General features: G+C 41.5%; 1 protein-coding gene across 1 annotated transcript in view; it reads right to left on the bottom strand.

The window, feature by feature from the left end:
• The window catches only part of ADAMTS16 (ADAM metallopeptidase with thrombospondin type 1 motif 16), a 631,464-nt gene that overhangs the window by 3,199 nt on the left and 606,160 nt on the right, over nt 1-22,105 (bottom strand). Inside the window, exon 22 of the mRNA XM_069613712.1 lies at nt 4,315-4,462. Coding sequence (XP_069469813.1) covers nt 4,315-4,462 — 148 coding nt within the window. The remainder of the gene's footprint in view (nt 1-4,314; nt 4,463-22,105) is intronic.

Genomic DNA, 22,105 nt, shown 5'->3' with positions numbered 1-22,105 from the left:
AGAAAATGTAGACAACTTTGAGATTCATTAATTTTTGACAATTAGGGGTTCAGACCACATTGAAAGAATATCCCATCCAGATCTGTAATGGCTTCATTACACGTTTGGTGGGCTGGAAATAAGGGTGATGGTAGCAACGTACTGGTAACCTTTCCAGAGTGCCAGACTACGAGTATGCCTGCAGGGGCCGGTACACCCGGCACGCCGGACCTGCTGGGAACATCGGCCCCTGCAGGCATGGTTTCCACTGAAGCATCAGCACCGTTAGCAATGGTGCGGTGCTTCTATGTTCCCATTCCCACAGTGTTCTCTGGGACTCCAAGGGAATAGGGACTAACAGTTCCCGCCGCCTGACATCCGGGGCCACCGGGACTTGTAATATCCCGGTGGCACCAGGATACCGCCGACCCCGTAATTAGGCTCAATGTCTGAAACCCAAAAATATATCGTTTAAAGTCAGACTGAAATCTCATTGAGTAGTGCATTGTAACACACAATTGTAACCAGGCTACACACCTATACAGTACTTAGAAAAGCTTTTATAATGTTATGAAATATGTGCATACTTTGCATAGTCTACAGGCAAAGGAAAGCAGATATTTCCAAAAAGTTAACTATTTTCAATGCATTTATCAGTTGTGGAAAACAATCGCAAACCAATCTCACGGAGTGCAAAGATTGATTTCAAGTCAGGTGGTTAATTAAACTAAGAATTGGAGCAATAGTAGACAAATGTGAATCCTGCCACAAAGCCTCAAATATTGTATTGTTACAAATACTCAGAAAAGCATATCTGGTACAAAAAGAAAGATTAACTAGGTCCACTAGGAAAAAAATATGAAGATAAATGATGCATTAGGCTGAACTCTTTTCTAGACACAAACGGCACTACTAAAAGATTGGTAATTCCCAATATCTGTTTAGGTTTCTTAGGTTCTTCTTTTTAATCACAATTATATTCTGTCTTTACACCAAAGGAATGTGATTTTGCAAATGGATCATCGATTACCTCTTTCATGGCCACTTCACACAGAGATCCACAGTTGTTAGACAGAGGGAAAGATTACATCTTTCAGACAAATCTAAGTGACTTGTGGACCGCACTAGAATTGTTTTATTACATTCTAATATTAAAGACATTAGAGATCATAAGTGCTATTAAGTGCAGATAGGTAATGGGCAGCAGGATAAGGAGCAGCCTAAAGATCCAGTCCTCACTCCAGTTTTGGGATTTTCGGGTCAAAACAACACATGAAATAATATTAATCTAACTCTAAATAGTGCATATATGTTGACCTCGATTAAATGCACTGAATAGAGTCAAACTATTGACTTCCAATTTGTTGTATTGAAAACAAATGTGAAATATCAACCTCTGCTAATTGACTAAACATTATTAGAATATTCAAACATAGCAATATGTCATGTGGTGTAATCTCTTGATGTATGGTTGAGGGTCAACATTTGCCATTAGTTAAATGTAATAAAAAATGGAACATTATAATATATATGAGGACTTGTGAATATTTCTCTCGAATGGCTTACCGTTTCATTTGGTTTTTCCTCTTTTTTCAGCGAGCTTGTGAAATATGGCTAATACCTATGTATGTCTTTTTTAAATTTGACCCGGCTGTGCAAATTTGCTGGCAAACAACAAAAACTAAGGTGCTATGTGTTGGTTTCCCATTTGTGCGGACTGGTTGGAAAACCAGAAGACGATTAAACACCTGTGGCCAGATTACAGAAACTTTACACCGGTGCAAGTGTAAAGTTGCACGGTATTAGCACTAAGGAAAGGTTTGGAACATAATAGAAAACCATTGCACCATGATAAGTTCAGTTTGGCATGCTACAACCATCAGGCCAAAAATTCCCATAGTGCAAAAAAGAGACATTTTTAATGCCTGTTTGTACCAGGGCAAGGTTCTCCCTAGTGATAATACCATTCTGTGTTAGCACTAGGACAAACTTTGCCCTGCTGCAAAAATGCAGTGAACATTTATCTTTTTTGCACTAGGTCAGTTTTCCCCTAGTGCTTATACCATGCCAAACTGCACTTGTCACGGTGCAATGGTTTTCTAGTATGTGCCCGTTTTTTAGAACGAAGGCAAACTTTGCCCTGCTGCAAAAATGCAGTGAACATTTGTCTTTTTTGCACTAGGTCAGTTTTTCCCCTAGTGCTTATACCATGCCAAACTGCACTTGTCACGGTGCAATGGTTTTCTAGTATGTGCCCGTTTTTTAGAACTAGGGAAAACTTTGTTCTAGTGCTAATGCTGCGCAACCTTGCACTTGCACCACTGTTAAATTTCTGTAATCTGGCCCTGAAAGTAACTGATGACCTGATTTCCCGTTAGCAGTCATAGGGCCGAAATCACAGAACGTTTACCAATGGGGTTTTGCCAGTATACAACGCTTATGTGAATTAGGACCTTGGGCCAGATCACTGTAAACCTAATTGCCGATTGGTGCAGCAGTTCTGTTTTTCTGCTTTATAATGCCAGTTTCAATAGGCAGGTGGATGTGGATTATAATGTCTGCCTATGAACTGTTTTGGCTAAATGACATTGCTACTCTATTTTGTAAATGTTATTTTATTCAAAATACTTCAAATACCCAATTATATTAAGTTTCAACACAGAAATTACTTCCTTAGCAACTTCTAACATTACAAATAACACCATGGAGCAATGACAATCTGTCAGTTCCTTGTACAACTTCAACGCATGTGTAAGACGTTTGAATTGTGACGGCAAGAAAAAGAAGTTGCAAAAGTAAAATACAACAAGCTCTACAAATTATGATTCATAACATTTTCAAACTGTTCGCTGCATATCTTATGACTTCAAATTAAAAGGCAATAGCCATCTTACATGACCTTATTTTTCAATGAATGTCTGGCTTCATTTAGGGTTTTGTGCTATTTATTCATCCTCCATTAAATAGTGTTGCAAACTGCAGCATATATTTTGATTGAGTCTTCAGGACACGTGTTCACAAATGTATGTGGATACTAATCAGTGGAGTTGGTTTGTTCATTTTTGGTCCTGAAGATAGCTTTAGATACCTTCTGGTGACCATTATTATGACGATTCTTAATTATGTTATGGTGTATGCTGGTACAGTATTAAAACAAGGTGGCATTTGGATTTGCCCAATAAAGTTATGTTCACTCTTCAGAAGGTTGGTGGATCATTATTGTTTTATCATTTGCAGATGAGCGACTACTAAAAAAGCAAAGGATTAACGTATTTCCTCAACATTTGTTGATTTTCTTGTGATCATAAATGGTCACCAGGGTGTTGAGAAAAAACTGCACCAATCGCACCCAATGTCCTTCTTTTATGTTTTATTTTAATTTAGAATGATTTAGTATGATCATTTTGGCTAGTCTAGCCTTTACAGGATTAACTACCTCCCACATTCTATATGGTTGTCAGAGTTTAATAAAAGGAGTACCTTCCTGAGAGAGTTCAGACAAAAGTTCACATTTTTGACCACCACTTCATTTGAGAAGGTAAGCACAGAGTTAAACATATGATATGATATGATATGGCATTTATAACGCGCTTATACACAAGTGCACATAATGCCCAGACAGCAGACTTTGGTCACCTGAAAGAACACCTCATCCAACATAAAAGGCAACTGGATCTGGACTACATTTTCTTTGGAAGTAAAATGAGCCTCGAAGAGTTGGTATGGCAGGCTATCATGTAGGGCCTACACCAGCCTTTGGATGACCAATCATCAGAATCAATATATTTTAATACTCATGGTCTGGAGGTGAGCATGCACCGTTAAAGTTCACATCCTAAAATTAATGAAGTGCAACAGGCTTTATACAAACATTTACAAATCTCAAAAGTGATAATCTTCTGCGCAGCAGCAACGAGGGACTGCCAGCGGTTTTAAGATTGGGCTAGGGAAATAGTTGGTTGATATATTTTATATGTGGTCTAAACTAGAAAGTTCACACATAAACATAGGTGGGGCATATTTCTGTTCAGGATTGGCTGCATGGTTGAGAATGTGTAAACAACCACTGATGTGGCAATGCAAGAGCTGTATGAACGAACTGTGCATTTGTTGCAAAGTGTGCTGTCTGACTGTGCTAGGGACTCGAGAATGATTAAGTGGTATAGGTATTTGAACGACAGGCAGGGGCTTCCTCAGCAAATTAGGCCCATTAGGACTTGTAAAGATTTCTAGGGAACTTGCACAGTAGAATGCAAAAGGAAAGATTCCTTATAGCCCATTCTTTTATAGTAGTGAGTTGTACCATCCATACATAATGCAGAAAAAGGTGGTTACCTTTCTTTTCGGGTGGGGGACAGAAGTTTGTGTTGCAAGCTTGTGATGTTCCCGGTTTTTTATGCTGCGGGCAGCCTGTAGCTGGCCTTCCATTGTTGAGGCACTGCGCTGTACGCGTCTGAACACCACCACCACAGCTGACCGTACACTAGGAAAGCAACAGAAGAAAATGTGTCACAATCATGTTTTCAATAGCTCGCCATTTTACCTTAATGGTAGACATTTTGCATTTTACACTATTGGCCTAACTGCACAGTCTTGGGTCGTAAATAAACTATCTGTCAGATTACAATCACTTTCTAGCTTATAAATGTGTTTCTTTTTCATTTTTAACCTTTTTTATGGCATGATCATTGCCGACAGGAATTGAAGTGCTCCACCAGATGAAAACAATAACAAAGAGAACGCAAATTATCAATCATAAAAAAAACAGTTCATAAAGATGATCTTTCAGGTCATTTCTTTTATCCCTAAAATCTGAAATCTAAATAAATAATGAGCCATCACTCTTCAAACAGAGAAACACTTTTTAAAGGCGTGCTCTTCAGAAAGACCATTGAGCATGCAGAGAGCCAACAGCAGACTCTTTCAGATGGACAAAGGACTCCCAGAAAGCACCCACGCCATTATATGGAGTCTACAAGACACCCACATTCTTAAACACTTAATCGTCCATAATATCAACATGTAGGAACGATTCTATAGTGCACGATGTGTCAAAGTCTTCAATATAAAACAGGCTATTGTTGGATTTTCTTTCCACCTATTTTCCTGAGGATGTTTCCTTGAGTTGACAGAGGTGACGTCTCACTGGGGAGGCTACCACGAGGGGCCTTCATTGGGCCTCCCAACAAGCTTAGATGTCCCTGTGGAGGCTAGTATACAGAGACAACTTCCCTTGTCTGACTCCCCCAGTTGGTAGGAGGCTGCTACCCTGGGCTCACCTCATCCAGGTTGTTGACTTGGAGGTTTTTTCCCTGACCCTTTCCATTCACCATGTATTTATCACCAGATGCTTATTTTGGGAAGAAGGTAGCACGATACAGACACCGTGGCCCAACCATAATGGTAAGGTAATAAGAGAAAGAGGAATAAACCCTTAAACTCACTTGAATCAAGAGACAGCAATGTAGTCTAAAACGAAAACATTATTCTGGCAAGAACATATTAATAACATCTTGTTACATTATTTTAATCTTAGTTTCACATAAAGAATGAATCAAAATGAAATTAATTCAAACAATGATTAGAATCTATAGAGCACGCAATGTAAGTGGGCTCATTTTGTTTCGAGACTCGAGTTGCCATTATATTTGACATAGTCATACATTTAAAAAATCCATGAGCAACAGACCATTATCCTACATCCATTAGCGTATACTAAAATATGATGAACCATTAATGCCGGTTTGTTCTCCACTGATTGAATACAGGTATATGGATTGTTCAAGTATGTAACACTGAGGGATGCAGTTAGACATGAACTTCCAGAGAGTCTATGGCCCAAACACAAATCAAAGGAAATTCCTATTTGATAGAGAACACTAGAATAGGTCTATGTTTTGTGGCAATATATGTTGATAGTGTAGCAGATTTCTTCCAGACCAATACCAAGAATGTAATAAGGAAGAGTTATTTTATATTCTAGTGATTCATTTGCACAGGCTATATCAAATAAGAGTCATAGAGATGTAGGTAAAAAACCAGTAGAAAGGCACTTACAGAATTATGACTATTTCTATCATTTATATACAACCTTTTTTACCTGCAAGAAGCAATGCACACGAGAGCCATGAACAGTTGTAGCAAGCTAGTAAAGACACACCTGGCAGACGTTTTGTGTTGTTTGCACCAATTGACCTTTATTGGCAAGTTCTTAAGGAAATGTTGGATCAAACACATGTATGAGCTAAGGGATTTCTCTAGAACAAATTAGGTCTTTCTTAAGCAAAACAGTGTAAAGGAGAGGTAAGCAAAAAGTGGATTTCAATCAGTGTATCGTCTTACTATGTTACACTCCTAAATCATAAAGTCCAAACAAATTCTCACAAGTCTTTGCCCCTCTTGGCACACCCTAGTCTCTGAAAATGTTTGCAAAGGATATGTCCAACAGAAAAGTCTCAAACGTAATCTTAACAAGTCGTTTAGCCACCGGGGTACCCTGAACTATTAACACAAAGTTCCAAGGTGCGGCATGCTAAGGGGTTCTCAAATAATATTCTTGACTATCCATCCTTAAGCTGTTTACAAAAAACAAACAGGACTATCTGGGTAGGCTCCTTCAGAAGTTACAGTCTGCCTCTCCCGTTAACTTTCAACTTGTATTCAGGGCCTTTCCAAGGTCTTTCACAGCTTTCTCTTGCAGGCCTTCTTGGCCTTGATAATCTGAACCAGTGGATTTCTTCTTGCCCTTCAGTTTTCGGGATCCTTGGGAGGCCTTGCCTCGACAATGGGTTGCCCAGTTATTACAGCTGTTTATTTTTGGGTCTTAATCAGTCTCAGGATTTTCATCAGGTCACTAATGGACTCTGGGTTTGCTGAAGAGTCACAACACGTCCTTCTTGATTCTTAGTTTCAGTCAGGATCCACAACAGTTCCCTCCTGGACCTGACATTCACTCAGGATTATTTGCCGGTCCCTCCGCAAACTTAGGTTCACTCAGGATTCACAACTGTGCCCTCCTGGATCTTAGACCCTTCCAGGTTCACAACAGGAAGCTCAAAGATGTACGCTTTGTCAGGATTTACACCACGTCAATGGATATTTCTCCTCATCGCAGTCAGTGACCCTTTCTTCAGGCAGTTGATATTCTGCCATTCTCCTGCCACAGGTACGTTTTCTTTCTTCCTATTTCACAGGGGTTGCTGATTGGTAACCTTGGAGTGTGGCTTATCAATACACCAGGCTTCTGGGAGGTGTTTAGGTCTCTCTTGGAAGTCTGCCTCTCTAGGACTTCCATTGTCTTGCAACTTCCAATCTCATCCTCTAACTCTTCATGGGTTGGACCACCATCTTCCAGGTAGTGTTTCCCTCAAGGTTTCTCCACCATTCTGACTTTCTACATGCAGTTGCCTTCTAATTTTCTTCTCCCCTGTATACTCTGCTTATATGAAGGGAGTTCTGTCAAGCATTTCTGCTCACTCCACTCTAAACTGCTCTTTGCCAACCCCTTTTATACAATCGAGGTTGAGGAGGATTCCCTGATGTGTCATCTGATACAGTGGCAAAGGCAGCTTTTGGTGCCGGGGGGGCTGATAAAAGGGTGCCAGTGGGAGGCTGGGGGGTGTACTGGGCACCAGGTGGTAGCCGGGGGTACCCCTTTCCTGCCCCCCTCCTGGCTCCACCACTGATCTGATAGTTTATTCCCCTTTCTTATTTCAATTCTGTTTGGTGACTGATTAATCTCTCCGGGACTCCTAATTACATTCATCATGTAAATAACAGTTGTCTGCATGTATTGGTTAATTACCTGATAGTGTATCTGAGGAATGACGTGGGGAAGCGAGGTTTGAAAAGTGTCTGCTGTGTGCAGCACTATCTTGGATCCAGTTCTATTTCTGGGAGCAACTCAGCAGTGTTCCGCTGTCTCTTACTTCTGCAGGAATCTGAGTGACTGCATGTGTGAGTGTCCCTAGATGTTCGGACAGCTGCTTGATTCAAGAAACCTTCGGTAAGGTGGACGCATTCTTCTATCGGGTTCCATAAACTCTGCGGGTTCACAGTCAGAGTCACTTTACTTACAGCACCTTTTCTGGTCCAATCCAGGAGACAATATCACGCCTGGTACTGCACTCTGGCAAGTGGAGTCTTTAGAAGCCACTACGATTCTTGGAAAGGCATTCTGGAAAACTCCAGCCGGAGCAGCTAGGATTGTTGGCAACGTCTTCTGATAAACTGATTCCTCTGATTTCAGGGTCTGATGGGTGTCCTCCAGGGCGGATTTACTGTGTCTCTGGAGGAAAGCAAGCCAGCAGGATCCCTTCTTCTAGGAAGTATATTGGATAGAGGACATACCAGCCCAGTGCCTGGAGTCTTGCTTCCCCCACATATTAAGATGGAGAGTTTGGCAACTCACCAAACAATCCATTGTTTCCAATGGCTGCCATACTGATGGGAGCCTGTGATAGAATGATTGAAACACAGTACTGTGTGTAAGTGTTCATACATGTGGTCAAGGGAGTCCTTTTCCTAAGTCCCGTGGATTGGTAAACAAAGGAAATACAAGTGGCAGTACCCTTTTAGCACCGTTATTACTGATCTGGAAGATGTTCTAGCAGGCGGAGTTAGAGAGCAGAGCAGAGGTAACACATCTGCCTCCTCTTCAAGTTCCCCATGTCAAAGCAGTTTGGTTTTTAATCTATAATGAATATTTATGCTGGTTAAATATCAATGAATTCCTGTGGAATCCAACTGAAATTACCACCTGGTAAATGCAGGCAGATATCATGGGAATACATTGTAAAAACCGCCCTGAATCGTTAATTGCAGGACGCATTTACACCTTTACAAAACATAGTGGAAAAGTGAAGAGCAAAGGTCATTTCTCTTTTATTTTACTTGTACATTATCACTACGAGGTGGAAAAGAGGGAAATTGCACAGAATGGACCTTTTGCACAAAAAGCAAATGGGGCCGATCCCATCCATGGACTTTACACTTTGACGAACATGACTCAGAAGGACGGTGCAAAGCATAATTGTGATCGAGTCTGTTAGGGATTCCCATAAGATAAGTGACATTTAAGGGATCTCCATTTGAGTTGCTACTATAAATATTTCTTTTGTACACTGATTATGGTTTGTTCATGTAGCTCCTTGTATATCGTTCTTGCACTGTTACATTTATGAAATGGCAATACACACTAATGGACATAGGTCATGTTTCTCAGGAATTTGGTTAGATATGGCAATAAAGCCATGGAAAACAAAGATGTGTAAGAAAAGGAAATGTCATCGGTAAAGACATACCCATGAGCTTAGCACGACAATTAAAAACCAAGAAAGAGAATAGAACACCAACATTTAGATCAACGTATTGAATGAAAAAGGCTAAACCTTCTCCCAAACAGAGACATTTTGGGCACCAGAGAAAATGTACAGCATGCCTACAGGTTGTGTAGATTTTGTAACATGCAAGGTCAAATAGAAACTTTGACGTACTTCATTTTGGACTGCCATGCTTAAATGATCAGTGATCTTTTTACCTGCGCATATTAAGAGATGTTTTGTTAAGAACTATTATTTTTTTTAAATAGGTGAACTTTTCATCGTGCTCAAAGTCAGTCCTCTTTCTGTTATGAAATTTGAAAAGGAAGTTTTATATATTGTTCTTATTGTTATATATTGTATTTCTTTTACTTTTTGTATTGACAAAGATTTGTCTTGATTGACTCTCTTTTAAAACGTGTTATGTTAAAGGTTAATACAAAGTTAACCAAATAACAAACAAACAAAAAGAATGACGGAAATGTACCTTCTATTCATAAACTGATACTGTTATTCAACACATGCATGCAGGTTGTTGTAAACAGTCCTTCCTCATACGCCAGGCACTAATTAAAATACTTGAAACAGAGTACACACAACCTTTTCCAGTTGAGCCAAACGTGAGGGTGCCTATAAAAGTAGTTATATTGTTACGGCTAAGGAGTGGAATCAGCCATTTAGGTCTGGGATTCTTCAAGCAAGGGCAAAGAAATATAAACTCTTTATTGTAGCTATAAGGGGGGCATGATATCATACCTTGTGATGACGCAGAATGTACATTTAGTCTCTAGGGTAGGACACCAATCTTAAGTTCCAAAAACATGTTACTTTCTAGTGTGGAATCGATCCGACTCAGGGAACTTTCAAGCCCAGAAATGATTTAACATCAAAATAGCTATCCATGATCCGTCGACCAGTTGAACTAGAAAGGGCGCCCACCAAGGCCCAGTCCCAGAAGATATGTTTGACTGCAACCAAGGAACTCTTAGAAATTAAATAACTCAGGCCCGGGCCTTCCGACAGTTAACCGTGGGAGATGTAGTTCAGTGTGCCCAGCACATGGACAAACCAGGGCCATGTTTTGGAGGTGATAACCCTTAATATTTTGATCATTGCTTGTTCGTAAATCCTTAGCTCTGGGTAAGCCAAATGTTTGATCCATAGTATAACAGGATTCAATTGAATAGCATACTCAATTGACCTCTGGCCAAGTTCCATTCTTATATCTACATTTGGGGTGCCGTGGGGTAAGCCCAACAGGCTTTTCAATTATTTATTTTCAATGGTTGAGAAATAACAGGTTTGCTTGTAGCCCCAGATTTCAGAGTAATTAATTTTTGCAAACTGAGAGGACCAAATACTCTTCTAATTGAGGAGAATGCCCAATTAGTCAAAATGGGTAAAATGTTCTATTGAAACTCTGTTAAGCTCCAGAAACACACTTGGCAGTTTTCTGTTACTGCATACCATGATCTTTATTTAGACACACTGGGTCTCATTATGAGTGTGGCGGAAAGGCAACAATGGCGCCGGTAGTGCTACCGGCGCCGTTGTTACCTCTCCACCACACTACGAGTTCTGCTTGCCGGTGCCAGACTGCACGCCTGGTCTGACGAGGCGTGCATACCGGCACCCGCGAGCAGAACTCATGACTGCACCAGCACCGTTATAAACAGTGCTGGTGCAACCATGCTCCCCAACCCCATGCTGCCCTGTGGGGCAGAATGGGGATCGGGAGGCCGGCCATAACGGCACCCGTGAATAGGCAATTACCGGGTCCGCCAAACTCAGCATGACCCGGTTACTGCCCATTCGTGGGTGCCGGAAAAAAAACAACTCCGGCAGCAGCCGTGCCCTTAGTAAGGGCATGGCTACCACCAGAGTTATAGTGAGGTCATTGATTATGAGCCGTTTCAAGTTGCAGAGATTTACAAATGCGTCAAAGGCTTTTTTATGCCCATGGGCATGATATCATTCTTTACTTTAATTAATTTATTCAGGCGCTGCCAAAAAAGGCCCAGAGGCACATGGGTGACCGAAACTAGAGTCCCAACAAAGATGGCTACAGACAATACAATCAGACCTACGAGTAACTGTCTGAGCTAATAAATTAAATTGTAAGCTTTCCAGTGACTCACAACTTCTGAAGATCCATGGACATGGCATTCCAGCTCGGAGGTGCAGCCACCCAGAATCCACTTCTTTTGACCAATGTCAAGTTGGATCTAGGAACCTCTAATAATTTGAGGTCATTAGATCTGAGTGCATTATTTTCTCTCTTCTTATTCAGACTATCTGCCGCATAGGCTGGATATTGTACTGCTAGGCATTTAAAAGTGATAGTAGGCAAAACTCGATTCTATCCTCTATCAGTAGCCAGTGAAGTTATATCCTAGCACCAGAGACATGATCAAACTTTTTTAATCCAAAAATATCTCTGACTGTACTATTCTATGCCACCGCAATCTACCATCTCACTCCTCCCAATCCCCACCAACAAGACTGCAGTAATCATTCTTCGGGCATATAATAGCTCTGGCCATAGTTTTGCAACTTTTTTGGGACAGACATGGACGGATATGATGCAGGAGGCTAATGTAATAGGCAGAAGAGGAGACACCACTACTCACCTGGGCCTTCATAGACAATGTTTAGTTAAAAATTACCCCCAATGTCTTTATTTTGTCCCTAGTCATAATTTCACAATCACCAATTTGGAAGCTTTGATATTCTGTGCTGAGATTTGTCAGTCTAGGGCTAGAACCTAAACCATAAGTTCAGTTTTATCATGGTTGAGAGCCAACCCATTTGTCCACATCCAGTCATGGATGAGGTTATAGGTCTTGTTCACCACTCTAACCTCTTCCTGATAATCCCCGGTTAATACAATAAGGCACTGGGTATCGTCTACGTAATTTGAGAAACAGATCTTGTTCTCCTCCAGCAATTGGAATAGTGGCATCGTAAAGATATTCGGCCTCATTATGAGTGTGGCGGAAAGGCAAAAACGGCGCCAGTAGTGCTACCGGCTCCGTTCTTACCTCTCCACCACACTACGAGTTCTGCTCGCCGGTGCCAGACTGCACGCCTGGTCTGCATACCGGCACCCGCAAGCAGAACTCATGATTGCACCGGCACCGTTATAAACGGTGCCGGTGCAACCATGCTCCCCACCCCCATTCTGCCCTATAATTTCTTCCTGTGTGATATTTGGTTTCTCAAATTCTTTGAGAATTTAAAACATGTCCTTGGACTCATACTGAGCCTCATCAATCAGTGAATGCTAAATATCTAAGTTTATCTTGCTCAGCCTGTGATGCTTTCCTGTAATAGCAATATTTCCAATTCTTCAGTAAACCAAATATTCTGAATATTACTAATCACTTTCCTAGATTTTCATGGAGCAAGGATGTGTGTTGCTTCCTCCAAGGAATCCAAGGTATCCAAAAGCATTGTGAGCATCTCTTCTGTGGTCTCCAAGAATGACATATTATCTGTGAGGGGCCCCATCCACTCCTAGATAGTTTCAGATTTTATACTCATGTTTCTAGAGAGGCTCCAGATTTGTTTAGTGGCCATATTTCTAATTTGATGATCTAGATTCTAGAGTGACATAAGACTCAATCACAAATTGGTCCACCCAGGAACAAGGGGAGATGTTCGGTTTACTCACAGTTGCTTTTTAGGAAGCCAACCAATCACCCAAATTAACCCTACTTTGTGTGGGTTCGTCAATGTGCATTTTTTGTCTATAATTGACCACCTTCCTGATTTTCTGGAAGCTCCATTTCAGAAAGGAATTTGTCACATTGATGTTGGATTTTGAGAGGTTTGAAAGGTAACAGAGTGTGTGCAGGCTCTAATCTGGTGTTCCTACTTACACTTGATGAGATGTGTGAGGTCACTTTCCATTTAGACATTGCACCCAGTGGGGTATAAAATCAAAACACAAACAAAACTAAGAAGTGAGATTAAGAATAACAACAAAGCCCAACACAGTTCCAACACAATTCCATAGTGTTCCTTCTGAGACCCTCATGGCCACAGCTGTAGCAGAGAACCCTTGAGTGGTTCACAGATGACCAGAGTCTGACACCCCGCCTCTGCCACCAGCCAAAGTTGCTGCAACAACACTGTGTTAGGGCAAGTAAATGTCAAAATAGCCAACGATCCATTCAAAGACTTACCTTCTTAGCCGATGGACAATTAGCACATTATTTAATACTAATTAGTTTGATGTTTTGTAACAGTCCCAGGACCTATAAATCGGTCAACAATGGTACTCATACAGTACATAAGGTGTTTAAAGTGTTTTGAGCTTGATACTTCATTGGATTTGTTTGAGTTTAAGAGCTTAAAAAAGTCCTAAAATATTTTACAAATTACTAGATATAAAAAAGAAGAGCATTAAAAACCTGCCTGCCATGCTTAAAAAAGGTAGAGTTACAGTAGCAAGGAGAACCTTAAGCCTGAAACCATCAGACACATCCCTGCTTAGCTTCATTTTCCAAAATAGGAAGTTATTACGGTCTAGTAGCTCTAGGGCCTTTAACCTCTCATCACATATTTACGTCTCCAGAGGCAATAGACTTGAAAAGTTCAAGAGAAGGATTATGTCTCACAGTTGCCCACATCCCCTCAGAATTTCATAGGGCTTGCTTGAGTATATAAGTCTCAGCTGCTCTGTTTTGTTCCGCCCGATGCAGCTGCTAAATTTTAGGATTGAATGGCAGGGACACTTACAGACTCAAACACCCACGGCTTCACCCTTCTCAGTGTGGTGCTTTTTGTGCCTTGTGTGCACAGATCGGAGCCCAAAGGAGAATTCAAAGCAGACAATAGGAGTAAAGGGAGCAGCAGAGTTGTGTTTAACAGAGTTATGCAAGGAACAGAGGGAAATGCCCGCTCCTGAAACTGCTTGGCTTCAGAGATTATTGGGTCCTTTAATGAGGAGCACCTGACAGTCGATGCTATGTGACCCTACACAGTGGGAACAGTCGCTCTGTAAGAGTATGCAATTGAAATGGACTAGTTCTTTGGAAAGGCCCTGTAAAATTGTAAGAATTAAATTAGAATTCAGCTAATGAACACAACGAATTTTAGACGAATATCTGGACTGCTTTGCATACTGTAAATCCTAGAGACCATGGCTACTGCAGGACTCTTTACAATAACAAATCTAGCAAATACGAATCTGGATTAAGTAATGTTGAGCAAGAGAAGGGAACCTTGTGAACATCAGACACATGATATTTGTGATTACGATGGAGCAGAGCACTCTGGTTCCTTGGCTTGTAGGTCTTGTGGAATTGGAAATAATGTACATACTCACAGTGATTTCCTGACCAACCAAAAGCAACAAGTCAAATCAAATCAAATCAAATCCTGATCCTGTTTTCCTTTGCAGTCACCTCCGGTATGTGCCCCAAGGATCTCTAATCTCAATAACCCTATTTAATGTATAAATCATATTCTCCCTTCCATACTTGACAGCCAGAAGGTCTGCGTTCATATGTATGCCGAAAACACAGATCCATATCAGGATATCTAATAACTGTCAAATAGTCCTGGGCTGACTCACTCAGGTTTACCAATGTCTGCGGTTACTGGTTCCAAAGAGTAAAGATTTCATCGGGGTGCCAATACCCCCTTATTACTTCAGTTGTACTGATCCCCATCCTCTTCCATCAAGCACTGCTAGCAGCCTAGATGTCAGAGTCAGATATGTAATTCGATCAAAGGTAAATAATGTCACTTGAAATGTTTTCTTTGCACCCTCGCTGAGCCCTCCTACCTTTTCTGCTGCCTCAACAGATCTCAAGCATCTTGCTGTGATTCTCAATAGTCTTTATACTGCATTGGAGTCCATGATAAAACTTCAACGAGCCCATAACAACACATATAAGATTGTGCCATTTTAAACACGTTTGTAAAATGGGCTCATAGACTCATGCATGGTCAAGAGATGACTGATCACAATGCCACCACACTGAGATTCTTCCACTGGCTTCCTGACAAACAGGTAGTTGACATTAAAACCAATGCTATTTGCATAAGATCCTGCATGCCGTCTTAGCTTGCTGCATCCTTACCACCCTATCAGAAGCCTACAGCCAGACAGCCCAAATCAGGCATATAGCTTGACATGCTAAATAATGTTAGCGGCAGAACTCTTCATACATAAGGCTAAGTCCTTTACCTCCGGCCCTTCAATGCAGTTATTACCTCATAAATGTAAAAATCTAGACCTGGCACTCAATGTAGAGGAATCCAAAATTCTAGTGATGAACCCCAAACAATATGGGGCTTCCAATGGTTCTTGCCAGGTTGTAAACTAGAAAAGATGGATACATTCAAATATCTGCGGGTGTCTATAACCTCCAGATCAGAAAAACAGGTCTTAACTCAGTCATTTGCCCCATCAATTTCATCCGCTATTACTCAGTTGTGCCAACTGGATACAAGATTTGGTAAATTTACTTTATAATCAGCTTTATTATATTACCAGCAGAAAGTTGTACCTAAGCTCATCTATGGTGCTGAAACCGTTTTAGATAAGAAGGATTTGGCAAAGATCGAAGCCAGAATTTGGAGACAGTTCTTGTGCCTACCGCAAGGACTGCTATTCACAACATGTTGGGTCTTCTATCCCTCAATTGACTGCAATTATATTGCAGCTTCTTGGTCCCCCTAGAAGGCTCTTTATTTACTCTTCTTGAAGATGTTATGAATCCAAATTCTAGTTCAACCTTATTCACATGAGGTGAAGGGTGCACGAGTTTACTAGGCAAAATTGGATCATCTAAAGAGGAACTATCCAACTGCCCACTTTGTGTCAAGAAAAAGTTGTTTCTCCACGATTGGACTACCAATAGGTACTTGCTAACCACATCCAAACTTTTAAATGATTTTATCTATGACATATAATGGTTTAATGTATTACAAAATATTTTCATTGCAGCACTCTTCTAAAAAATGGCGAAATATGTTGAGATTAAAATTGAATTTAGTCCTGAGACAGGGCATTATCGGTGCCAGACTAAAAATTCCGAAACCTATAAGGTTATGGGCCTCATTATAAGGCTGGCGCTCCCGGAATGAAGGGGGCCGGTTACAAGCTTCCCATCGCGGGACCCGGATTGCACGCCTGGTAAAACCGGGCGTGCTTTCCAGGTCCCAGAGGGAGGCAATAACGGGCCAGATGTAATCTACCCCGATATTACCTCCCTCCCCTCGCCCTATGTGGGCTCAAATGGGAATGGGGATGGGTTCCTGCAAGGAGGAATTACCGGGTCCTCCTATGTCAGAGTAACCCGGTAAGTCCACATTGCAGGAACCCGGTAATGGAGCACGGAACGGAGGCAGCCATGGAGCCAAAAGCTTCATGGCTACCTCCATTCTCGTAATGAGGCCCTATGTCGCCTTTGTAATATTGAGGTGGAAACTTTACAACCTCTATTTGTTAGGTGTGAAAATCTGGTACACTTGCGTAATCAATTGTTCAATAAGTGTCGGACACTTGTTTTATGGCAACGTGTGTTATGTGATCCTAGTACTGCACTTTCTATTGCTTCTATGCATCTTTTAACTCTTTATTCTTAGATGAAAAGTGTTTGTTATATTAGTGTGTTTTCTTTTCTAAAAATCAAATTGTATGTGTTTTAATCTATTATACTCTGTGTTTTAATTCATTCACAGTCTGTGTATGCATTTGTTTGTGTGAACAGCTTATGTAAAGCTACATCATACAATATAAAGGACTCTTCCTAAGAGCATTTAGGCTTGGTTCCGCCTAAAATATCTGTCATCAAACCTTTGTCTGACCTCACACGCCTCTTCCTCCTTCACGAAGGCTCTGATGCAGCATAATGGCAGCGCTGGTGCCCTACAAATCGAGAACTAAAAGAATGATAATATGCTTTGCACTGTTAAGACCTTTACTGTTTGGCATATCTGAAGGCATTTGATCTGAGGTAAGATCTAATAGGGCGGTAGGGATAGTGGGAGGTTGGCATAACTGTGGTATTGCAATCCAGAAAATACACCAGCACCCTCCTTTCAAGGGAGATCTTCTTCAAACCCCAGAATGCATCTTATGAACCCATCCAGCACTGTACCCCTCCTGACAACTACCCTTTACAGGCCACCCCATGCCCCCTTCAGCCCTGGTGCATGTTCCCCACTAACTTTAACGTTTAACTATTTCGTGATACATACATGGTATGAGGAATTCTATGTGGAAAGGATTGTTCCCTTGCCAGCATTTCACGTAGGCCTGTAGCCACTATGCATGTTTAGCTCACCATTGCTTCCTGTAGCTAGTTTTGAGCTCAATAAATACCCCAAAATAAAATAAAGATTAAAAAAACTATTAGAACAAATGCCCTAACAAACTGCCTATTTATCTCACTGGTCCACATGCTTAATGATATAGACACACTTACAAAATCCTTCCCCGATTCGTAAACAAGTGTAATACTTTGCTGTGCAACCTTACAAACACATGATAACTCACTATGGATGGCCCAGAACACTTCTCAACGATGAACCCATGGCCTTGTGGTGGATCAGGAATTTAGCTACATATATGGTGGTCCTGTCTTAAGTTTTGTGGTGCTTGGGTGGGAGTGGTAAGTCATATGACATGGCTTACTTTATTGAGAACACGTGAACTCTGCTTCCCTGGAGTGACCTCTGGGAGGGAATGGTCCCACCTAATCATTTCTGATAGCAGGAATATTGATAGCCTTTCATCAACAGTCTCAACAAGTGCCTGACATTCGTGCATGGATTACTAGGGTGTGGGAAATTCTAATTTGTAAGAAAGTAACCTTTATTTTGCTGGACCTCCTTACAGACCTCGTCACTATTTGGGGCCGATTGCTGGAAGATGTAAAGGCTCAAAATAAAGGCTTTACTAGCCCGACTAGATTAAGGGCCATGGGACTTCTTGACTTTTACCTTTTGATTTTCCTATTATTTCACTATATGCGGTCATGCTACATGGAAATAGAGAAGAGAGTTACAGGTGGGTAGAGGCTTACGCGCTGTGTATTTTTCTTGCCATTGATTATTATTACAAATGGCAAGCTGTCTTTATATGTGGAGAGTTTTGCACTATTAATCAAAACATATATATTTGGAATAAACACATTGGGCCTCATCGTGAGTTTGGCGGTAGCCGTGCCTGTTTTACAGGCACGTCTACCGCCAAACTCGCTACTGGCATCGCCACCTGCAATTGGGCAATAACCGGCCTATTATGAGTTGAATGGGCCGGTAATTGCCCATTCGCGGGTGGCGGTATTTCCGGGCTCCCGATCCCCATTCTACCCCATAGGGCAGAATGGGGGTGGGGTGCATGGTTGCACCGGCACTGTTGATAACGGTGCCATTGCAATTACGAGTTATGCTCGCGGGTGCCGCACAGCCCACCAGGTCAGACCTGTCAGGCCCTGGCGGGCTGTCAGACACCCGCGAGCAGAACTCGGAATTCGGCGGCACGGTATGAACGGTGCCGGTGCCTTACCAGCATCGTTCATACCGTGTCTGCCAACATTATAATGAGGCCCATTGTTATACTCTGTTCTGCCCTAATTTTAATTGCCTGAACTCTTCCAAAGAATGGCATTTATAGGAATGGCCAATGATTTTTCAGATTCATTGACATCTTTTCACACTGCTTTGTCAGTTGTGCACAAACATGCACACATCTGGCGGTAGAAGTGTACCAATAAAGGTACTGGAACACAGTTCCTGATAGTTCCTGATCACTTCAACCTCGGCACCATACCAATTTGACCATTACAAGGAAACATACATGCCAAATTTGAGCTCAGTGAAAAATGTGCCTGGAATAATGGAAATCACTGTATATAAACTAGCTTTACATGGGCGGCGTACCTTTACACCTCCAGGCAGTTCTGGCTCTATACAATTGACCTCCAAATGAACTTAAAAGAGCAGTGCTGTGAGACAGAATGTGTTACACTGAGCAGTCAATCGCTGGTGACCTTCAAGGAGCCATTTACACGTGGATTTTAGTTTTATGTGAGACATTATTTGCTTGCAGGGTGTTGCCCTTCCTGCACGTGGTCCACTCTCGGATATGTGTATCCCAGAAAGACATCAGCACGAAAATATGCAAGACCTCTGAACCTTCGGTGCAGTGGGAAACAGTGCATTCAGCTATTAAACAGAGCAGCCCTGTGAAGTACCTTTCACTTGAGGGTACAAGGCTGGGAGGTTAATGTTGCACATGGGGAAATGGCTGAGAAGTGAAAAGTCCCTCAGCCCATTACCCACAGTGCTTTTCCACTCCAGTAAGTATTTGTGAGAAAATAAGTCTTGCAAATACATGTTTCTTGCCTTCTCACAACAAGGAAATGAAATCCAAGTTATTATGCGCATGGTCCAAGAAAGAGGATTTTTCCTGACATTTGTTGTCCTCTCGTGCACTGTAGTGCATAAATACTGAAACCAAAAGTATATTATTCATGAGTGGGTATGTGAAAGGGGCTAGAAGGGAGGGGCTTATTAAACCTGGCAATGTAAAATATGCAAATGTGCCTTCGAATTAAATAAAAATTCAAATATTTTTCATAAGATTTATTTCAGCATTCTATTAATTAAATGGGGTAGTTTGGGGGTGTTCTTGTTTTTTTCTTTTCATATTGATTTTGAGACACGTATTTGTACCATGTTTGACCGAATAATGACCCAGATGAAAAGTTTCTTTTGCTGTAATATTGTTCCATTCCCGCATCTTTAATATGTACAACATGAACATTTACACACCGGCACAGTTCCTGTCGCTATTAATATTTGCAAGTCTCGCCAATTCCTCACTTTCAAGTCTACTCAGCTCCTTAGTTCCACCTTATTTTATTGCTCTTCTCTCCTTCTTGGTCTGTCCGTTGATCAACTTGCCCCTCTTCGTTCCATCTCCTACTCTTCGATTTGCACTCTATGTAGCCGAGTCCCTTGAGGATTCCATCTCTGCTGCCTTATTTTGTCTGCGTTGGTTATCTTTTGAATTTCACCTGCCTTTTAATGTTCTCTCCCTTGTTCTCAAGTGTCTTTATGATTTAGCCCCTCCCTATCTGTCTTTTCTGGTTTCAACTTAGTCTCCACTTCGGGTCCTCCGTTCCCAGTCCTTTTTTCTTTTATCTACTCCTCCCGCACCCCACTCCTCATCACTGCCTCTTCTCGTTTCTGCTCATCTTCACTCCTTGCTCCCACTGCCTTCTGCCACTGTCTCCATGCTCTATTTCCTCTTAACCACTTGTCCAATCTCGTTTGAAACTCTATCATTTAGCTAATTAACTCATACTCCTTTGATGTGAATTTATTGTACCGTTATGACTACTCTGTAAAGAGCATTGCCGTCAAGCTCTTCAAAAGCTCAATAAAATACACATATAAATAACAGCAGAGACAATGTCAGAAAGTTAAAATTGCTATTTTTGTGACTCCCTTAGAAAATGTTGGCAACATTTTCCATTGGTTTATGTCCCGGGAGGATAGCTCAGAGGCAACGTGTGCGCATTGGAAGCAAGACGGCATGAAGCAACACAGGTTCGATCCCCGGGTCCGCACTTAGAAACCTCCGGGTGTTTAAGCGTTTTATAAATACGCAACTAAGACAAACGCAACCAAAAAAAAAATAATACAATTCCTGTAACAGCGCCTCGATGCCTGCGGTCTGTGTGTGCGCTTTAAAAATGCAAATAAATAAATACAAAGGTACACTGGGCCAAATCACCACTGCAGTGTACCGAGTGCACCAGGGTGTGTCCCTTTGGCCAAAATATTTAAGGACATGAGCATTACGCATGTGAGCCTTCCACTGTGGAAGGATGCCACTGTGTGCCAGGCTGAAAGGACAGCAAAGCCTTTCACCTCACACTTCTATTTATTCCCCTAGAACCTGGATGACCAGAATTGGCCAGGTTCTGTAGACTGGAAAGCTGGGAGGAGATATGCACACGTTTAAATGAGGGTGGGTTTTGAACAATGCTCCTCTGGACCAGGCTTACAGAAAGTTCTTGAGGCTTGCTATGACCTTTATGGGTATAGTGGTGTGTGAGGCAGGACTCCTCTGGGAGTTAACCTGCTTTTTCCAGCCTCGTATGTACTTCTCAACATTGGCTGCAGTTCCCTTGACCTGTTAATAGAGAACAACATGCAGACATGTCCAAACAGGGGGTGCAGAGTCTGCTAAACAAGTTAAATCTGCAGGTCTACTTTGTAAGTTATGAGCTTTTTCATAAAAGGAGTTCTGCTCCTGTGTATTATTTATTTTGGTGTTTTGGGAAGTGCTGCGTACCACCTTGTGGCTGCTTCAAAGCACTTGGCATTAGACATTTAATAAGAATTCCATAATGGAAAATGATATAGTGTAACCTGACATAACCAGATAGTATAACAAACCTGGCATTGTGTACCAAAAAATAAAAAAAGAATGTGTGAATAAATATGTAACAATAAAACTGAAAAATAACTAAAAACGCCGTTAAAACAAAAAAATTAAATGTTCGTTACAAGATCGCAATTGGGAAGAGAGGGTTAAAAACGGAAACTACATGTGCGGGGCAGGGTCAGGTGTAGATTCAGAGAGGGAGGAAGCCGCTGTCCAAACATGGTTGTTTGGGAAGTTAGGGGGCGGGCACTGCACTTAAAAGCCAAAGGAAGATGCTGTGAGTTAAAAGCATGCAGTCAAGTTAACATTATAATCATCATATAAGGAATATACGCTACAACGTTTCCCCTTCGATTTTCCGTTTAGTTATATCACGAGTACTCAA

Source organism: Ambystoma mexicanum, chromosome 5p (assembly GCF_040938575.1).
Source record: "Ambystoma mexicanum isolate Mex_15411 chromosome 5p, UKY_AmexF1_1, whole genome shotgun sequence".
Taxonomy (NCBI): Eukaryota; Metazoa; Chordata; class Amphibia; order Caudata; family Ambystomatidae; genus Ambystoma; species Ambystoma mexicanum.
Note: the sequence above shows the minus strand (reverse complement) of the source record. Positions and strands in the feature narration are given on the sequence as shown.